This window comes from Octodon degus, unplaced genomic scaffold (assembly GCF_000260255.1).
Source record: "Octodon degus isolate 3935 unplaced genomic scaffold, OctDeg1.0 scaffold00005, whole genome shotgun sequence".
Lineage (NCBI taxonomy): Eukaryota > Metazoa > Chordata > Mammalia > Rodentia > Octodontidae > Octodon > Octodon degus.
In genome coordinates this window covers 14,040,513-14,061,969 of record NW_004524581.1, presented here as the reverse complement: position 1 = coordinate 14,061,969, position 21,457 = coordinate 14,040,513, and the positions used below count along the sequence as shown (strand labels likewise).

General features: G+C 44.1%; 1 protein-coding gene and 1 non-coding gene across 5 annotated transcripts in view; both read right to left on the bottom strand.

Annotated features, from left to right (window-relative positions):
- Nucleotides 1–21,332, bottom strand: part of Kat6b (lysine acetyltransferase 6B) — a 205,595-nt gene extending 184,263 nt beyond the window's left edge. For 3 of the 4 annotated variants that reach the window (XM_004624035.2, XM_004624036.2, XM_004624037.2), the window contains exons 1-3: nucleotides 20,111–20,487; nucleotides 9,369–9,439; nucleotides 3,271–4,152 (exon numbers count right to left, since the gene is read on the bottom strand). In XM_004624035.2, the coding sequence (XP_004624092.1) occupies nucleotides 3,271–3,894 (624 nt within the window). In that variant the 5' untranslated portion in view covers nucleotides 3,895–4,152; nucleotides 9,369–9,439; nucleotides 20,111–20,487. Of the gene's footprint in view, nucleotides 1–3,270; nucleotides 4,153–9,368; nucleotides 9,440–20,110; nucleotides 20,488–21,207 lie in introns of those variants that run through there. The other variant, XM_023718838.1, reaches the window with a different exon arrangement.
- On the bottom strand, nucleotides 10,040–10,141 carry LOC111818737. The gene has a single exon (XR_002822652.1). It is a non-coding gene; the product is annotated as a U6 spliceosomal RNA (small nuclear RNA).
- Nucleotides 21,333–21,457: the final 125 nt, after the last annotated feature.

Below are 21,457 nucleotides of genomic sequence, written 5' to 3'. Positions count from 1 at the left end.
AAAAAAAAAAAAAAAAAAGCCAACGAGATAGCTCAGTGGACTAATGTACCTGCTTAGACAGAGTGCAGTGGCTGGGCTTTGATTCCCAGTGTGTTATGCTGGCCCCACCCCCGAGGCACACTGAGACTGGGATTGAGATGGCATGGTAGTGCGAGCCTGTAATCTCAGCACTTGGGAGGCTGAAAACAGAAGGATCACTATGAGTCTGATCTACATAGTGAGACCCTGTAGACCCTACAGACCCTGTACCAAATACAAAAATAAAAAATAGAATTTAAAAAGTGCCTGCTTGGGCCAGGGAGATGGCTCAGTAGAATAAGCACTTGTCTTGCAAGTGCAACAAGGGCCTGAGTTCAATCCTAGGTTCTGCCAAAAAAAAAAAAAGGTGCCTGCTTAGGCAAGCTTAGGCAGGTGCAGGAAAATGTGGTCCAATCCCTAGCACATGCCTCACCAGCCCTGTCCTCAGGGTGGGCTGAGCTGGCCAAAAAAAAAGAAGCTGTTACAAGCATGTTGCCAAGTGCCTTGAACTGACTTTTTTATTTGTTCTTTTTAAACAATTATACTTACTCAATATAACTAACCTTCAAATCACACACAGTAAAACTTGTAGGATGCATTTCTCAGCTTCTCTCATTAAACGATGCTGCTAACTGGACACTTTAAAGACCAGCATCATCAAAAGAGCAGTTGCAATTGCATGCTAAGCAATAAATTACTGTTCTCAATCCTAGATACTTTCAGACACAAATTTTCCTGCAGACTAAAAATAGTTTGTACAGATGCTGCCTGAAAAAAATATGAGAAGGTTGGCAAGAAGTGGCAGGCAAGGGTAGAGAAGATAGGAAGGTCACTGTGGAAAATTCATCGCCATTCTAGCACAAGTGAAAATATCCCCAGGATAGTAAAATCATTAAAACGCACTACTAAATTGGCTACAGAGCCACCACCAGTCCACAGAACAGAAAACTATAAAGCACTGGCACACCTCAGAATGATACATTTTAAAACAAAGATCATTCCTACTTATCAAGAAATGGCTCTACATTCCACAAGGAATTTCCTCAGGACATATATAAGCTTTCATAAAAATATTTAAAGAAAAGCAATGGTATCTAGGGCTGGAGAGATAGCACAGTGGCTTAAGCGCCTGCCTGGCAAGCACAAGGTCAGGAGTTCAATCCCTGGTACCAAAAAAAAAAGAAGAAAAGAAAAAGAAAAACAATGATGTCTAACATGGCTATGTGAGACACGGGAATTAGGATATAACTCATTTTCTTTTCATTAAACAAATGTTATTAAGGGGGAGAGGGGAAAATGGTGCACTCCTGTAATCCCAGCACTCAACCCCAGCAATCAGGAAGCTGAGACAGGAGGACTGGGAGGCTCAGGCAGGAGGATTATTGTGGGTTAAAGACCAGCCTGGACCCCAGTTCTGCCCAAAAATAAAATAAGACCAGCCTGGGATACAAAGTGAGCTCAAGGTCAGCCTGAACTGCATAGTGAGAGCCTGTCTTAAAAAGACAAAAAATAAATGTTATTAAGAAGAAAATTTGGGGAGCCTGCCCCTTCACTCAGCTCTTTAAGTGTCTGCTTCAACCAAGCAGTCAGGCTCAGGTTGCTGTGGTTCGATCCCCAGAACTCAAGCCAGCCAAATCTGCCCTGAAGGCATTCGGAGCAACAAAAAAAAAAAAAAAGAAGAAGAAAAAAATTTTAAGGGGCCAGGGAGATAGCTCAGTAGAATAAGCATTTCCCTGGCAAGCGCAAGGGTCTGAGTTCAATCCTCGGTTCCACCAAAAAAAAAAAAAAAGAAAAAGAAAAAAAATAATTTGGGCCAGGGAAATAGCTCAGTGGAATAAGTACCTACCCAGCAAGGGAAGGTCCTGAGTTCAATCCCTGGTACCACCAAAAAAAAGAAGAAAATTTTGGGGCCAGCCAGCTAGCTCACCCAACTAAGCACCTGCTTAGGCAAGCACAGGGACCTGGGTTCAATCCCTGGGGCTTGCTGAGACAGCAGTTGAGACTGGGGGTGGTGGCACGCACCTGTAATTCAGCAGTTGGGAGGTTGAAAACAGGAGAATCACTATGAGTCCCATCTACCTAGTGAGACCCTGCAGACCCTGTAGACCCTGCACTAAACACAAAAAAAGAAAATTTCACAGGTTTACCTGTTTCTTCATGCTCACCTTCTCCCACAAGGAACTAGGCATTACTTACACAAACACAACAACCATCAAAAGATTGTAAACAAATGCTGTGAAACATTAATGAGATACAAATATAGTTAAGGAAAAAATTCTATGCTTTAGATTAGTCTGTGGAGAGGCCAGCCACCTAAATTCTAATGGCGTCTAGAGCATTAGAATTCTATTTGAAGCTTGCAGGAGCCAGACAGAACGCAACTCAGGGTGTGTGGCATCCAAAGAGGAAAAGCAATGGTCAGAAGCATAGCTTTTGCCAATGCTGTGTTCAATCCTTCCTAAAACTGTCATTAGATGACAAAAACACTTTTTCTACCATACTGACTACATGGTTTACAAGACGATTAATTAACTGGGATCAATGTATGCATCCCCTAAAGGACACACCCCAAAGCTGAAGGATCTGAATTAAAAACAACTCACTACTGGTCTACTTTGGTTTTAGTTTGGAAGACTAATTCTTTAGCTGTGAGACAAAAGAAATACCTTACTTAACCAAAGACTTAAAGAACATAGCAGACATGGAAGAGTAATTCTACCACTTATCTCTAATGCTACAGAAATAACCTAAAACCCAAGAGTGTACAAAAAGACACTACAGGACACAAAATAAACATTCACCTACTGAGAAGTAGACAATCAACGATGCTAAATAGAACACAGGAAGAACTTAGGCCACATATTAAAATAATTTTAGTATTAAAACAGTATGTCTAGAGATTCCTCTCAGAACTTAACATAAGGAAAATATATAACAGCTTTTCTTGGGTTTCTGAAATATATGCCCCAGGCTTGGGGCAGGAGGAATAAAGTTGTCTACCCCGGCCTTTCCAGCAGCCACCAATGGACAATGAATGAGTCATGGCTTCTACCTAACAGCCAACCAGCTAGGCAGCCCTCACTACACTATAACATGATGTGTACAACTTCAAATGCAAAAGCCAGCTTGAAGGCACTGTATCTTATTTTTATCAAAATGTACCCACATCTTCTCTCCACAGGAAACGCAACACCTAGGGAAGTCAGAAGAGCCCTGGCCACAAAGCACAGGGAGTCCCTCCTCCTCACTTACCTGGTCTTTCTCATGCGGGAGGAGGCTGACCGGTGGGAGCGAGGCTGGGAAGGAGCTGGGGTACTGGGGCGCCACCGCCTTGCCATCTGCACCCCCATAGTTGACCCTGTACTGCGGCCCATCCTTCAGTAGCCTCCCGTTGTTCACGGCACGCTTGGCGCCCAGGCGGAGGCGCTGCTGAAAGGCCGGGTTGGTGGTGGTGCTCACGAGATCGCTCTGACTTCTGAGATACTTCTCGATGTTCTTCAAGGAGGAGCCATTTGGCTCCTCCAGTCCTTCAATTGCTCTCCTTAGCAGTTTGTTCCAATCCACATTGCGGAGATCATTGCATGATCCTCTCGACCCCTTGGCTGACTTTGGAAAAGTGCCCGGCTTAACCGCGGAGAAGCGCCCGGGGTTGTCTGGGTCCTTGTAGGAGGCGAGGCCTTTGTTGGTGACTTTGAGCACAGAGCCATCCTGGACGCTGAGCTCCAGCTGCTCGGAGACGGTCTTCTTATCCAACCCATGGGAGGCGCTGACCGCATGGCAGATTCTCTCTTCAGAGGGCCTTTGCTTTTGCTTTTTGATTTTTTGTATAGCTTCAAGAATCCACTCTGTATAAAGTGGGTTTGCAAGTTTTACCATGGTTGACAAATGACTTCTTCAACACAAAAGTTACCCATAGAGGTTCTCCTTGTATTTAACAGACTTTGCACATTGGAAAGTCGTCTACAGTTCAACAAATGGGCAGAGTATTCCAGACCATATTAAGCAACACCTTAAAAACATCCATCCTTCAGAGAGCCCAAAGAGGACAAACAGGCAGTGGAGGAAGTGGTCTTATTTTACCAACAGGAAAGACTGCATTCAAGTCAAGAACATCTTTAACTAGGAAACCAAGACCTAAGGATAAAAAGGAAAGAAAACACTTTTAATAAAGGGACTTCTAAAAATAGAGATTCCTTGGTATTACTTTTTCAGATGCAAAATGACCAGACAAGTAATGACAGCAGGTGTTGTATAACACAGCCAGAAATTGGGTCACAGTCTGAGAAAAAAAAATTTTTTTCAAAGATTTTTCATTTATTGGGGCTGGGGATATATAGTTCAGCAGCCTAAGCGCCTGCCTAGCAAGTGCAATGTCCTGAGTTCGATCCCTAGTACCAAAATAAGACTTTTAACTTATTTACATGAAGACATTTACAGAGCATGTACGAGATCACATCTAAATTATACATTTAGGGCTGGAGAGATGGCTCAGTGGTCTAAAGCACCTACTTAGAACAAGCTTAGCAAAGCATCAGGGACCGCGGTTCAATCCCCCAGCACCACATGCCAGCCAGCCCCGCCCCCTGGTGGGCTGAGCTGGCCACACACACACACCACTCACTCTCTCTCTCTCTCTCTCTCTCTCTCTCTCTCTCTCTCTCTCAAATAAATAAAAAAAAAGGAAAAAAAGAAATTAAGATAAAAAAATAAAAAATAAAATAAAAAAATAAAAATAAATAAATTATACATTTAATGTATTGTTATTCCCTGGCAAGCACAAGGGTCTGAGTTCAACCCCCAGTTCCCCCAAAAAAAACCCAAAAGTACTGTTATTAATGTCAATGGACTAAGGTATATATGAAATCAACATCAAAAATCCAGTGTGATAACACAGGCCTGTAGACACCAGCACTAGGAAAGAAGAAAGGTCACAAGTTGGAGGTCACTTGCCTACCTAGTGAATTCAAGACTGGGAGACTTTTTTTTTTTTTGGCAGAACCTGGGCTTGAACTCAGGCCCTTGTGTTTGCCAGAGAAGCGCTTATTCTACTGAGCCATCCTCCCGGCCCTGGGAGACATTTTTCAACATGACAAAGCTGGGGCCGGGGAGTTAGCTCAGTGGCACAAGGGCCTTTCTGGCAAGCACAAAATCCCAAGTTCAATTTCCAGCACCAAAAATAAATAAAAAATAAATCAATAAAATCAAAATAACAAAACAAAAGCAGTATCAAAAGTGATTTATCTCAGGGGACTAATGTGTGGGTTTGATCCCAGGCATGCCTGTGCTGGCCCCACCCCTGGGGCCAAGACTGGGATTGAGACTGGGTATAGTGGGGCAGCCTATAATCCCAGCATTTGGGAGGCTGAAAACAGGAGGATCACTAAGAGTCCAAACTGTGTAGTGAGACCCTGTACCAAATACATTAAAAAAAAAAAAAAAAGTTCAGGGTAAGCCTAAACCACATAGCTAGACTCTTTTTCTTTCTTTCTTTCTTTCTTTTTTTTTTTTTTTTTTTTTTTTTAAAGGTACTGGGGAATGAACTCAGGACCCCACACTTGCCAGAAAAGTGCTTACTCTACTAAGCTATCTCCCCGGCCCCTAGACTCTGTTTCAAAACATAATACAAACAAAAAAATATGATGGAAACAAAATAAATATCTCACCATTAACCGTCAAAAAAATCTCAAACTGGGGCTGGTGAGATGGCTCAGTGGTCTAAAGCACCTACTTAGAACAAGCTTAACAAAGCACCCGGACCGCGGTTCAATCCCCCAGCACCACATGCCAGCCAGCCAGTCCCGCCCCCTGGTGGGCTGAGCTGGCCACACACACACACACAAACACACACACACACAAATAAATGTTTAAAAAAAAAACTACCCTGGATGGGGATCTAGCTCAGTAGCACAGCACCTGTCTAGCAAGTGTAGGGTCATAAATTCAATTCCATTTCCACTACCAAAAAAGGAAAAAAAAAAAAAGAAAAAGAAAATCAACAGTTACTGCCAAAACTAGCCAGAATGGTATAGCAAGACTTTTTTTTTTTTTTTTCCCCAAGTACAGGGTCTATAGGGTCTCACTATGTAGTGCTCTGCCTGTGTTCAGCCTCCTAAGTGCTAGGATTACAAGCATACAACACTTTGCCCAGTCTCAATCACCATCTCAGCACACCCCAGATGTGGGACACACACAGCAACCTGAAAGACTCTTAACAAAAAAAAAAGGAAAGAGCAATAATCCTACTTTCAACTGAGTACTACTATTTTGCAAGTCTACCACCTAATCACTTTTCCACCTCAGTGCTGGGGATCAAACTCAAGGACTCTCACAGGATAGGCAAAAGCTCTTAGTGAGCTATAACCCAGTCCCCAACCTAAACCCTTCTTCTATGGGATCAGGTCCTCCTGTCCTATGCAGAGGATCTGTAACACCCTCCAACCCACAGGCATGAGAACTGAAACAAATATAGAAACATAACGCATCATCTTTGAATAATGCAGCACACTGGTTATCTTAATACCCAAAGTTCACTAAGCAGCTCAGTCCAGGTCCCTACAATCCACTCCAGCAGATGGTGGGGAGCTCTCTGAGAGGCCCAGAGACACAACAAAAGAGCCCCAGTTTCAGAGCTGTGCTGGACCTGGACTCCAATCTTGTTCTCCACAGCTGACACCCACAGCTTTACTTTTTGTAGTATGTTTACTTGTCATTTGCTCTTCTGGACAATTCTACAGGTAGGCAAGGTCAGATCAAGATAGGAGTCACCTGAGGTTAACAACCTCACAGCTCTTACGCTACATTTCAGAAGCCCCATCCAGCCCTGTTGATGCCTAGCCTGCCCACTCCAGGCGGCTCTTCCGGTGTGGAGACAGGAACAGCACTCTGACCCAGCTCCAGGCCAGCTGGGAGAAAGACCTGCAGGAAGGCAGTCTACACACTCGGCCCACAGCCAGTGCTGATACTGGAGCCCCCATGTACGGGGGACGTGCGCCAACCCCCCGGGCATGCCTAAAACCAGGGGGAATCTTGAGCCCTTTAGCACGGTACAGTTCTTTCCTATACACATGCACCTATGATAAATTTAATTTTGTAAATTGGGTATAAAACATCAACACAATAGTTAATAAAACAGAACAATTGTAACATACTGTAATAAAGTGCATTTATAATTTTCATTCCAGGGGCTGGAGAGATGGCTCAGTGGTCTAAAGCACCTACTTGAAACAAGCTTGGCAAAGCACAGGGACCTCAGTTCGATCCCCCAGCACCACATGCCAGCCAGCCCGCCCCCTGGTGGGCTGAGCTGGCCACACACACACACACACACACACACACACACACTAAATAAATGTAATAAATAAAAATAAAAAAATAAAATAAAATTTTCATTCTGCTTTTGTATTTTTGTGACAGGATCTCTCTATGCAGTTCAGGCGGGCCTTGACCTCACTTTGTAGCCCAGGCTGGTCTGGAACACAATGATCCTCCTGCCTCAGCCTCTTAAAAGTACTGTGATTACAGGTGTGCACCACCACGCCCAACAAGATTTAAAATTTATGAGGGCCAGCAAGATAGTGAATGAAGGGACTAAATGACTAAGCATTAGGCAAGTGGGATTGGATCCCAGGCACCACATGCCTGCAGGGGCCCTGCCCTAGGGTATGTTAGGCCAGAGGCCACCAAGTCCTGGGCATGGTGATGCAGGCCTGTAATCCCAGCACTGGGGAGGCTGAAAACAGGAAGATCACTAGGAGCCTGCGCTGCATAGTGAGACCCTGTACCAAATATATTTTTAAAAGTTAAAATTAAAAATATATATATATATATATATATTTTTTTTTTTTTTTTCCTTTCAGAACCAGGGATTGAACTCGAGCCCTTGCACTTCAGGCAAGCACTTTTTTCTACTAAGCCATCTCCCTGGCCCCTAAAATAAAATTTATAAGACAGCCAGATGTTGTGGTTGATGTCTTTAACTATCAGCACTTTGGGAGGGAGACTGAGGCAAGAGGGCTGCAAGTTTGAACACTGCCTGGGCAACTTAAACTTAATGAGGCAGAGGGCAGAATCTAGCTTAATGCAAAGGACCTGGGTTCAATTCCCAGTCAAAACAAACGAACAAACTATATGTATGTATGAATTGTTCATTTCAGGAATTTTGCATTTAATATTATTTTTGGACCAAGGCAAACCACAAGCAACTAAAACTATGAAAAGTAGAACCACGGTACAGGAGGTCTGCTCTGTATACCTCTTCCAGAACTGCGGAAAGGGTTGAAGTAAAGGATCTACCACGCAGGGTTACCTTGGGAGTTCAAGGACAGCCTAGCCTACTAAGCAGACTGTCCCAAACACAAGCATACAGCACCCAAACCCCAGCCTACCATCAATCCCAGCTTACTAAAGCCACGGACCCCTGACTTCCTTGACCCTTCCACATCATAGCCTCCCAGCACTGGGCACTTAGCTAGGCTGCTCACTACTCTGGCTGATGTTCCTAAAATCCAGTAGTCCAAGCCCTACTCAATTATAAATGCAGCCCCAAGTCACAGGAATGTCCTTGACAGCCCTGCCACAGCAGCTCTGCTCAGTACGTAGTCCAACTAAAATGCCCAGATCTGTTTTCAGAACTGCTGTCAAACTGAACCTTCCCATTCTTTCCTTGTACAAATTTAAATGCTGGGATTTAAAGTTTATTACAGTTTAATTTCATCTTGTTGGTTTGAGTCTATCTTCCAAGCTGCAAAAAATTGTTTTGAGTCTTGATTCTGTCATCAATGTCGTCTGCAAATGTAATGAGCACTCCCTTTCATGTCATCATATAAATCACTGACAAAAATGTTAGGCTTGGAACACAGTGTGTTTCAGAACGAAGCTGCTGGCTCTCCCTGAACAACCACTGTCAGGACAGAACACAGGAATCATTCTGTGTCAGTGAGTTTAGAACAGGAAACTGAGCTCTCCAAAGTAAAATGGTCTGGCACAAGTTCATTAGAAGGCATTTCAGTGTATCCAAGTAATTCTTTCATCTTTCATCATTTATTCAGAATGAATCACAACTAATTTAATTTGATTGCACAAAGTATACCTTCAGGAAGCAAGAGAAGAGGTCACAGGAAAGTGGCCAATATTACAGTTGCCTTTAGGCATTTTGGTTACACAAGCAAATGGGCATACATTAAAACAAAACACATTTCATAACTAAGAAATACCCAAAAGGTACCTTTATGACAAGTTCTTAACCACAATCAGTATCCATGATCAAAATAATCATTCATATCCATTACCAACACATTTCAGTGAGACTGACATTTTATATCTAAAAAATGTAATAAAAGAAGGGGAAATACCAGAATTGGAACTCCAAACGTTTTTAACAGTCTGTGACAAAAATGAAGATTGTCCAGGTCTTCAGGCAAGTCTGTCAAAAGGAAAAGAATAAATATTTACTTGGGCAGAGGGACAACTCTAATTCAGCACCATCCACAGAGCGCTCCAACTATCACAAACAAGCTCCACAACCAATACTCCACAGCGAGTATAGACAGCTGCAGTGTGTTATCAGTCACTACATTTGCAATGTATTAATTCTTTCAAACCATTAAAGAATATTTATGACAACAGAATTCAGGACAGGAAAAAAAAAATTGCCTCAAGAAGTACCTAAACAAAAAAAAAGAAGTACCTAAAGAAATAAATCTCACTCCTTTTCTCTTTTTTTTTTTTTTTTGGTCTTATTTTTACTATTTTCTTTTTTGGTACCGGGAATCGAACTCTGGGCCTTGCGCTTGCTAGGCAGGCGCTGTGCCACTGAGCTACATCCGTGGCCCTAATCTCACTCCTTTTCATGGCACTAGCAATGCAATCCAGGGGCTCCGTCTTGAGCTACAATTCCCACCCTTTTTTGTTTTGAGCCAGGGTATCCCTAAATTGCTTAGGCTTAGCTTGAACTTGGGCTTAATTTCACTTTTTTAGGCCTGACTTGTCCTCCACATTTTATTTTTTCCACAAACCATCAGCATAGCAACATGAAAGTGTCAAGAATGTGCATGTCATCCTTGCTCAAAGGCAATGCTAATCTTCTCCACAGATTCCAATTTAAATATATGTGCTGCGGAAGCAAATATGTGTACTCCGTTTTTTTAAAAAATTAGGCTTGTGATAAGATGTCTAAGAAAGATCCCATTATAAGAAAAATCCCCCCCCCAAAAAAAAAAGAAAAATTCCAAAAGAAAAAAAGAAAAGAAAAATTCCACTATTACTCAAATAGCCAGGCAAACATGGGGGGCGGGGAGATAAAAATTGTTTTCAGGTCAGCATCAACTTTCCCACGTAGTGTTCATTATTTGTCCCAAAAGCCACCTGGCACCTAAGAACTGACTGGATTACAGAGCTATGACCAACAGCAGCTTCACCTAAAAGGTAAGTGGGCCAGTTTCCACAATGGTAAGCGCATGCTGACACAGCTGACATCTCAGGATGTAGTGATCACTTTGACTTCAGAAGCAGAAAATAAATTTAAAAGCAACTGTGAATTCTTTTATTTGGACCTTCTAGAAAACCAAGCAACCTCAGACCTTCCTCCCCTCCCCCAGCCCCTAGCCCACACCCCACTCCTCAATTTAATCTCAAAATTAGCTCTCATCTGACACCAACCAACAGAGTTAATTAGGCAGAAGCAGATGTAACTCAGCAGCTCTTTGCTACAAGCAGAATCACAGTGTTTAAAAAAAAAAAAAAAAAAATACACCGCTAGGAGAACAAAATCAGAAGTCTCTTATCTGTAGCCAATTCTCAACCAAACACATGTATATTATCCACTTTGTATATTATCCACTGCAAATTTTTTAATCTTAGGCTGATTTGTTTCTGACATCCCACTGGTCCCACTATAAATTGGTGTAAGCTAAGAGAATAGATTGAAAACCAATTTCATATTAGCCTAAGCAGTATCTAACTAGAAAGACAAATCTACAGAAAAAAATGCATAATTCATTCAAAAGCCAAATAGAAATGATTTCTTTTTTCCCTGACTCAGAATTATCCACACCACTTCTCTTTTCTCAGAGCACTGGGACTTGTTTCATATGTAGATAGGACATTCAATCACAAGCTAAAACTAAAATCATTATTCTCTTTTCATTTTTTTCTATAAAAATTGAAAGTTGAGCTAAAAGTCTATTAAAAAATGTGGCAAATCATTTCATATTAATTCAGGGAATTCATGCTACATCAAATTAAATTATCCTAACTTCTAAGGTTGTGAAGCATTTTATTTTTAGCTTCAAAAAAAAAAAAATCAGCAAATTATATGGTTGTATCAAACAGTCTTATAACACTATTTACATCATTCATTACAAACTATTCTAAACAGATCTAGAAAAATGTTCAGTCCAACACTGAGCTTTGAGCTCCACTGGTATTATATAAATACCAACCCTATTCAGAAATATTCATGTCAGCATTAGAAGAGTCAAAATATCCTGGATTGTAAGGATTATGCAAGTCCTCCTCTAAGCTTTCACTAAGGCTGTGTGTTATTTCAAAATCAATGTCCTAACACTTGAGTCATGAGATTAGAGATGCACCAAAAACAGCAGGAGAAAAAAAAAAGATTAATAAGAGTTTGCTCTTTTTCCATTCTGAGCTTTATTTATTTGCTAACAGTTATTTTTAGCAGTCTTACTTTTACAAGCTCCTGGATTTTTTTCAAAGCCCACTGCATAACTTACTGAGCATCTACAAATCTTAACAATAGCTTCCAAAAACTCCAACATAAACAGCTTAACAGAGGAGACCTTGACTTCTCTTTCCTTTCAACACCCAGCATAGCCTATTAGCAGTGGCTCAAAATAGTATTCTCAGTTAACAGATATCTGTCACTGTGACATCAAACGTCATCCAAGGGGCAAGAGGAGGGCATACACAATTTTGGAAATGTCACAATGAACCCTATTAACTTGCACAATTAAGGAGTTAATTTAAAAATCCATCATCATCCATATGATGAAATGTGCTAACTTTCATGTCATAAATGCACCTAAACCCCAAAATTAATGCTTGAGGTCTAAAACATGTGAAATGGTAGGTGAAGCTATAAATATCAATTAAAAACAATCACCTCACTGGGGGCTGGGGATATAGGTTAGTAGCATTAAGATAAAAATAAAAACAATCACCTTGCTGAGCACAATGCTGCACGCCTGTGATCCCAGCACTTGACAGGCTGAGGCAAGAGGATCACTGTGAATTCAAGGCCAGCCTGAACTGAGTAATGAAACCCTGTCTCAAAAAAAAAAGAGGGACCAGGGAGATGGCTCAGTGGAATAAGGGCTTCCCTGGCAAGTGCAAGGGCTGGGCCTGAGTTCAATCCCCGGTTCCGCAAAAAAAAAAAAAGAAAGAAAAAGAAAAAGGGGCTGGGGAGATGGCTCAGTAGAATAAGCGCTTGCCTGGCAAGCTCAAGAGCCTGAGTTCAATCCCCAGCAAGCACAAAGTCCTGAGTTTGATTCCCAGTACAAAAAAAAAAGGGGGGGGCCACAATGAAGTAGTGGTATGTGTTTCTACAGTGTTGGACTTGAAATCATCCTGTTGTAGTTGAGGTCAAAAACAAAAGGCCATGTAAAAAAAAAATAATAATTGGGGCCGGGGAGATGGCTCAGTGGAATAAGTGCTTCCCTGGCAAGCGCAAGGACCTGAGTTCAATCCCCGGTTTTGCTGAAAAAAATTAAAAATTAAAATTAAAAAAAAAAAAAAAAGACACCAGATCCAAAGAAAAACAGATTGCTATGGCTTAGGGAAGGGGCAATTGGAGACCAAAAAATGTTTGAAGTGGATGGTGTGTTTTATTCTGGATTTTTTATCTCATGTTTGGAGCACACAGTGACTACATTTCTCATGGGGAGTTACACATGTATATAACACATCTTCATTCTTTTTGTCCCCTCCCTTTCTGGCTCCCTCTCGCTCCTGTCCTGTCTTCCACATCTGCAGAAGTACTCTGCTTTAAAAGAGGAGCTTGTGTCACTTGTAGGAAAACAGATCCACTTGAGACCCTAATGTTAAGTAAAATAAATCCGGCACACAAGTATTGCATGGTTTTTCTTATATGAGAAACCCAAAGCATAAATAAAGAACAAAATAAAAGATAGCGGAATGTAGGGAGCTCTTGTTCAAATGGGAGGGAGAACAAGAGATGGAAATTTTTGGTTTTATTTATTTTAATCTTTATTTGGTTCAAAGTCTTGCTGTGGACTCATAGTGATCCTCCTGTCTCAGTCTCCCCAGTGTTGGGATTAACATGCTAACAGCCGGCTTCTAGGAGGCACAGCATGCGGTACTGGGGATTGAACCGGGCCCCCTGCACTTGCCAGGCAGGCACTTTGACCGCAGAGTTATCTCCCCAGCCCTGGACACACACAGTCATACAACACTGAATGTATTAAATGCTCAATTGTCCGTCTTTAAAAGACTCATGTGAAGGGCCACTAGGCCTCATACTCAGTGAGACAGCTCAGGGGACTAAGCGCCTGCTCAGGCAAGTGCAGGGGATCTTGGCACCACATGCCCTGCAGGTACCAGTCCTGCCCCCAGAAACGCTGAGCCAGGCCACTGAGACTGGGCATGGTGGTGCACACCTGTAATCCCAGCACTGGGGAGGCTGAAAACAGGAGTCCAAGCTGCACAGTGAGACCCTATACCAAACACATAATTAAAAGACTCTGAACTTCACCTCAATGAATTGTTTAAAAGCCCATAAATAACAAAGCACCACATTCGTACACCAATTCCACCTAACCAGGCATGGTGGCTCACACCTGTAATTCTAGCACTCTGCAAGGCTGAAGCTATGCAGTGAGTTGCAGGCCAGCCTGGACTACAAAGCAAGAACCAGTCTGAAGAAAAAAACAGTAAACAAGGCAAAACTAATTCACTGTAGTTGGACACACCTGTAAACCTAGCATTCTGGGAAGCTGAGGCAGGATAGTATAAACACCAATTCGAGCCCCACTTGTGCAACTTTGTGACTCAGGATCTTTTTTTTTTTTTCCATAATTTTATTGAGAGACAAATAGCAATGAGACAGTTTCAAATCAAATCTGTAGGACAGTTTCAATAATTAACACATTGCATACTCTCTTCCTAGTGGTTATTTGCTGTACAAGATGCAGACATGTTATCTTATTTACAAATACTATTACAACAAATCCTTCTATTCATTAAGAGAATGTTGGGGCTGAGGAGATGGCTCAGAGGAATAAGTGCTTCCCTGGCAGGCAAAAGGGCCTGAGTTCAAATCCCTGGTTCTGCCAAAAAAAACAAAAAAAGGAGAGAGAGAATGTAACTATATATCTATCCTAATAACCATTTTGAATACACAGACACAAAATGGACATTCATCTGTATCCCCTTTTTTCTTTAGTTCCGTCATTTGACTATTATAGGTGTGTTAACTCAGCAAAATATTCTAAAAGAGTCCAGTAGTCCATAATAGTATTGGGTCTTCCGCTTGACTGGCAGTGTCAGAAATTGTTGACCTGCGACTCAGGATCTTTACCACCCCCCAAAAAAAAAAAAATAAATAAATAAATAAACAGGCTACTTTTGGGGCTAGGGAGATGGCTTAGTAGAATAAGCACTTCTCAAGGGGACCGGGGAGATGGCCCAGTGGAATAAGCACTTCCCTGGCAAGCGCAAGGGCCTGAGTTCAATCCCTGGTTTCACCAAAAAAAAAAAAAAATACAACAGGTTCTTTATTAATTTAGGCAGAGCCTACCTCAAAAAATAAAAGAGGTTCAGGTGTAGCTCAGTGCAAAGGCCCTGGGTTCTACTTCCAGTACCACAAATTATAAATACATACACACATAAATAACAAGCAAAAAGTTGGCTCTAGCTAAAGACAGACCATGGCATGTATGTGAACAAGACAGATGTAGCAGGAGGCTACCGGAGGAGCAAGCGACACAACAATATGCAGAGCAGGCCAGAACACACACATTTGCTGAATGACAGACAACAGTACCTAACCATACAGACTGGACGGAAGGGAGCTGGAAGACGAACCAGGATTTCATCTCCCCACACATCAATCTTACTCAACTTATGAGTCTAATTCAGCTGCAAGCCCAAGCACTCAGTTAGATTGAATATTTAATTCCCTATCTTTTTAAGGTAACACTAAGTTCTTTTCTCCTACTCATTAATACTGAGTTTTCAATTCATAAGCTCATACTGTTTTCTAAGGATTTCTAAGAAGCTAAATTACCATGAAAATTATCATTTCAACTAATACATATTATATTAATTGGAAGTTTAATTTTTCATGTCATGCTCTCCTAGATGACAATATCTTTGTTATGTCATTAAACTATAATTGTGTAAATCTGCTTCAACAAACAATAATTGAACCATCAATAAACTATTATGGCTTCCATAATCCCTAGCAAAGATTAGTTTCAACACCATCATCATAAATTAGTGGAGGCATGTCCCAACCCCCCCAACCAGGAATTAGGCTTGTGGAGGCATTCCTAGATTTAAGTGCTAATAGTTTCAGTCTCTAAAAGTTAATCACACTATTACGAACCTCACAGGAAATTTGATCCCTTGTAAAACAGAGGATTTCAAAGACAAGATGAAAAGTCATTTGAAGTCAACAGGTCTTTGGAGCCAGATTACCCTGATTAGTACTAATGATAACTAAACACTTTCACCTAAGAAATAATCTACTAATTCGGAGCATCTTTTGGCATTTGGAAATGTCTATCAATCTAAATTCCTCCCTAATTACAAATTAGGCTTTCGCCAGTTCTTAAGATAGTTGCTGAGAACAATGCATTAAAAAAAAAAAAATGAATTTTTAAAGATTCTGGAAACAGACACATGCCTGTCATTCCAGTACTTAGGAGGCTGAGTCAGGAGACTCAAGTTTAAGGCCAGGTTGGACTACATAATGAGTTCAGGTGTAGCGAGACCCTGTACCAAATACATAAAAAATAAATAAAAATGAATTCAAGGATCAGGGAGATGGCTCAGTGGAATAAGCACTTCCCTGGCAAGTGCAAGGGCCTGAGTTCAATCCCCGGTTCCACAAAAAATAAAAAAGTAAATAAAAGGAAGACAGGGCTGGGGATGCAGCTCAAGGGTGGAGCACATACCTGACAGATGCCAGGCCCTCTGAGCGAGCTCTAACACCAAGAGAGAATAAAAACCAAGGTTTTTCTCTTTGGTTTTGAATATTGGCAAAATGAAGGCTCTGGGAATCTTATTTAACAAGTTCAGTGTGATGTGATGGGAATTATTGAGGGTCCAGGCATCCAGTTCCCACCTTGCCAGCTACATAAAACTTGTGGGGTCACCGGACATGTTACTAAATCAATTGAAGTCCAGTTTTCTCTCTGTAAAAATGGGAGTACATGACTGTAGGAGAAGCCATTTAGATAGCAAATATGAAAGAGTAAGGATGGTGGCGGGCACAGGGCAGGAACACAATAAAATGCTAGCTCATAAAAGGGAAAGAGCAACACAGTCAGCTGGAGACCTGTAAAATCTAATCTGGCTCAACTTCTGGCTCTATGACCATTTTCTCCTAAGACACAGAAGTCAGCACCTGGCTCGTAGTTACAGCTGTAGACAAGCAAAAATTCAAGACAGAGAACAGAGGAAAGTGAAGAGAAGCAAAAATAGATTTCTAATGTGAGGTTGAGGTCAAGAAGAGTGTATTTTACTCTTATGTCTTTTAAGGTCAGTAAAGCTCTTAGGAGATAATATTGTATAGAAGAATTCTTGACCTCAGGGTAGGATAAGAGTCTTTAAAATAAGACACAAAAAGCCTGAACCATAAAGAAAAGACCAATAAATCTGACTCCATTAAAATTAAGAACTTCTGTTCATTAACAGACATCATAAAGAGCATTAAGGAGGCAAGGCAGAGAATCGAGGAATCTGAGACATGCACACAGGACAAAGAACTTGTATTCACAGTAAATAAAAAAAAACCTCTAAATACCAATAAAAGACAAAAGGCCAATTAAAATTGTGTGTGGTGGGGGTTTTGAACAGGAACTTTAAGGACACACAAATGGCTAATAAATACACTAAAACGCTGTTGAGCATGATTACTAATCAGGTAAAAGCTAGAGGGAGCATAACCTGGTACAAAACAGGAGAAGTTTGACTGGTGGATACTATCAATGAAGAAACAGAAACCTACATAAGGAAGGTGGCCCTATGGGCATCCAAATCCAGACAAAGAGAACCAAGGATGCTGTACACAAAATGGGACAAGGGAATTCGGGTCGATGACCATCCTGCCTACGATCTGACAATTTCTTTCCTAGATGAACATCTCAGAGAAACTTGTGCACATGGGCACAACAGGCCATGTATGGAAATACTCACAGCAGCTTTGTTCACTGTTGCCCCAAACCTCAAACTACAGTACCCAGCAGCAGTGGAAATACACAACCTGAAAACTGTGGTGTACTCTTTCTCCACCCTACTAGACAACGCTTAGCAGAAGATGGTGGGCATCCTGTAAAAAGGTGCTTAGGAAATACAAATGTATTTACCTTTCAATCACATTACACCTTCTACCTGACAGGTTCCAAAGTGCCTTCACAAAAAAAAAAAAAAAAAAAAAATGCATGGGAGGCCAGGGAGATAGCTCAGTAGAATAAGCACTTGCCTGACAGGCGCAAGGGCCTGAGTTCAACCCCTGGTTCCGCCAAAAAAAAAAAGCATGAAATGAACACATGGTCTATCTAATAGCAGTGACCTAATATTCACTCTATTCAGAGGGCCAGGTATGGCCAGCAGGTAAAACTTGTGAGTACCATCCTGATCAGCCATTCAAAATGCAATGTAGTCCAGACTATCCTTGCATTCACAGACTCCTGCCCAAGCGCTAGCATTTCAGGTGTGCACTCAGGTAAGAATTTTATCCTTTTTCAAATACGTGACATTATCTGTTCTTCTTTTAAGTACTGAAGACTGAACCTAGGGCCTCACAGATACTAGACACACATTGTACCATTGGCTACATCCCCAGCCCTGTTTAAGACTAAAATTGCTCAGGGTGACCTTGAAGTTGGGGTCCTCCAGCCTCAACTTCTCAGAGTAACTGAGATGAACAGGCATGCATCACTGCACACAGCGCTTTCCTCCTTAAAAGCCAAAAACAATCTGGACATGGTGGCACAAACCTGAAATCCCAGCACTCAGGAGGCTGAGTCAGGAGGATCCCCAGGAATCAAGAAGCCGGCCTGAACTATGAATCAAAACTGTCTCAAAATAAAAAAAGGCCAACGAGACAACTCAACAGACTAAGTGCCTGCTGAGACAAGCACAGGGTCCAGGGTTCCAACCCTGGCACAACAGGCCATGCCGGCCCCACCCGTGGGCATGCTGAGCCAGCCTTTGAGTCCGGGAGTAGTGGCGCACACCTGTAATCCCTGTGCTGGGGAGGCTGAACAGGATCGCTAAGAGTCCAAGCTACATAGTGAGACCCTGTACCAAATATACACAAATTAATAAATAAACCTCAATTTTAATATGTGTAAGGAATTTATTAACGGGGGAAAATGGAGGTTTTACTTCATGAAAAAAAATGCCAAAAAATCTAGTATCCAGAGAAGACAAAGAGAAAAATACACTTTTTAAAAAACTTTATTGGAACACCACAAAACAAATTATCCTCACATAACTAATTCCCATTTGCTACCTCCACTCCTGATCACATGCAGACTTTCCTTTCTTGGTACCTCTAACACAAATACACTTCCTTTCTTAGTTCACTTTTTCTGTTTCCCACACCTATAATCCCCTATGGTTACCCGTTCATAATCGCTAACACTGTCACATCCCCAAAACTGCAGGGCTTCAAGTCCTTCACAGTGCATTTGTAATCTGGCCTCTCCTGTCTTCCCTCAAGGCCCCCACTCCCAGCACTCTGCCCATACACCAAAGTACCAGCAAATTCAAAAATATGCCATGTTCTTTCCCAAAGTGGCTTTGCCTTTGCCTGAGAAATCAGACACCCTTTCTCTGGCACGATCTTCAAAACTCCAACTCAAGTTTCACAGGCTAGGGGCAATTCTGTCTCCGGAATGAATGCCCCTTTCTTGGCCCCTGCCCACACGGGGCACAGTTCAACACTTACCTTCACGGGGAGCTATGGCCCAGTCCCACCCTCGGTCTCCACACCTGCAACCTCTGCTGTCCTCCCCCTGCCCCTAGGAGATTTTCTGCTTCAAATATATTTTGCAAGTTATATGCAGCCTCCCAGTGCTCCCTTCATGTTAAGTCTACACTGCTGTCTTAACATCATTTAAAAAAAAAAAAAAAACAAAACAAAAAAAACCTCTCCCAAGCATAACCACTCCATCCTTCCAATCTTTAAATCCTCAGTACACCCCCTTCCCATTCCACGCTGCAACTTCACCCAGACAGGTGTTTCCCATCACAGCAAATGGACCTGTACCAAGGGTTGGGACTCCACCCCACACAGCATCTACTCTGCAATGCTTGCCCAGCCCAGGGCACATGCACCACACCCAAGCCATCCTCACTCTGCCCCCAGACAAGTCTAACCTCCCCCCTCACTTCACCTGATCTCACAGCCCTTTCAGGTCTACACTTCCAAAACTAAAACTACGTTTCTCCCAACACTCCCTGCTACATCGCCTTCCACACCTCCAGCGTCCCCTCCCTGCTACCTATCGCCTTCGCAATAGTCCTCCTCGCACCCAACGCGATCCCCCACACACAATTCCCACCAGCTGACTTCCACTCAGGAATCCCCTCCCTGCCCACGCCTTCCGACAACTCAAACCCCGCCCAATCCGATATAGCCCCGCCCCTCTGCGGCCGAGTCCCGCCCCTTGCCCCGGAGGCCCTGCCGGGGGCGGGGCCTATCCCTCCTCCCCTTTCCCCCGCCCCCTACCGTCACGCTCAGGGGCAGCCTGACCCCACGCGGCCCCGCGGTGACCCTCGCGCAGAGGCCTGTGGGAGGGGCGTCGCAAGCCCCGACACCCCCCCTCATATTCCCTCCAGCCCAGTCTCCTCCCCCTGGGAACGCGCCGGGTGGGTGACAGACCTGGCTGCGCGCCACAGCAACCTCGCCTGCCGGGGGCGCTGCCGCTGCCTGAAAAAGAACCCGCGGCTGCCGCCTGGAGGAGGTGCCGTCGCCTCCGCCACCGCTGCCGCCGCCGCCAGGGGTAGGAGCTAAGCCGCCGCCATTTTGTGTCCCCCTGTTGTTGTCGTTGACATGAATCCGACATGACACTGATTACAGCCCAATGGAGTCTCATTAAACCCGAGCCGAGGCCCCGCCCCAGCGCTGCTCCATTGGACGAAACCACAGACACTGAAGGCCAGCCGTTGGCCTACACGTCTGTCCATCACTCACTCACTAGCCACTCCGCAGCCCATTGGGGCAACTTCCTGCCGGTCACCTCGCCTCCACATAGACACACCTCTCGACCCATCATCCCCCCTCCGGCACCACCCCAAGGGAGGATCCACGTCCAGTTCCAATCAACAGCCCTCTGAGCCCGCCTCTTCCGGGCACCTATTGGTCCAGCCCTTTTTCTCTCTCCCAGACACCGCGGCACCTCTACTTCCCCCTTCTCGCCCCTCTGCCTCTAGAAATGGATTGGGTCTACTTGTAGCAGAGGCGCTTGGCCTCATTGGCTGCACGCAACGCCAATCAGGAGCCTTTTCCCTTTCCCCTCCCCCACTCAACCCCAAAGCCCCTAGCCCGCAGCTAAAGTTTGTGTGAGAGCTGATCGCTGGCGGCGGCCGCAGGATTTAGGGGTGGGCGCGTGCGGGCGGGCACGCTAAGTTAAAATTCGAGGTTCTCAGTCGTCAGCTCCCGCGGTGGAGCGCGCGGACGGGCGCGCCGCCCGGAGCGTTCCATCCCGCCCCCTCCTCCACCCTCTCTCCCGTCCCGTCCCGGGCGACTACTCGCCCGCCCCCTGGCTCGCATCCTCCCCCGCACACACACCCCTACCCTGCAAACCCTAGGCAGGGTGCAGGCAGAACGCTGTCGCTGCAGCCTCGCCATCCCACGCCGAGGGGCAGCGAGCCCCTACCCGCCGGGCATGCACACCCCCCCCCGCTCCACACTCGCCCGTGTTTGCAAGCACGTGCACCGTTCGCAGCTGCCTCCAGCCACCCCGGTCCCCGGCTAACCTCGTCCGCAGCCCGGCCAATCGCTCGCTGGCCTTTGTTGCTGCAGCCCGGGTCTCCCCGCTGCCTTCCTCAGCCTCCGCCTCGTCCTTTGCCAGCCGCCCGGGTCCGCAGCGCCGCGCTCCCCCCGCCCGGGACCCACCGCCGCCGCCTCCTTCTCCTCCTCCGCCTCCTCCTCCTCCTCGGCTCCGGGCTGCAGCGCACAGAGCCCGAGGCAGCGCCGCCCAGCCCCGCTCCCCCCGCGCCGCCCGCC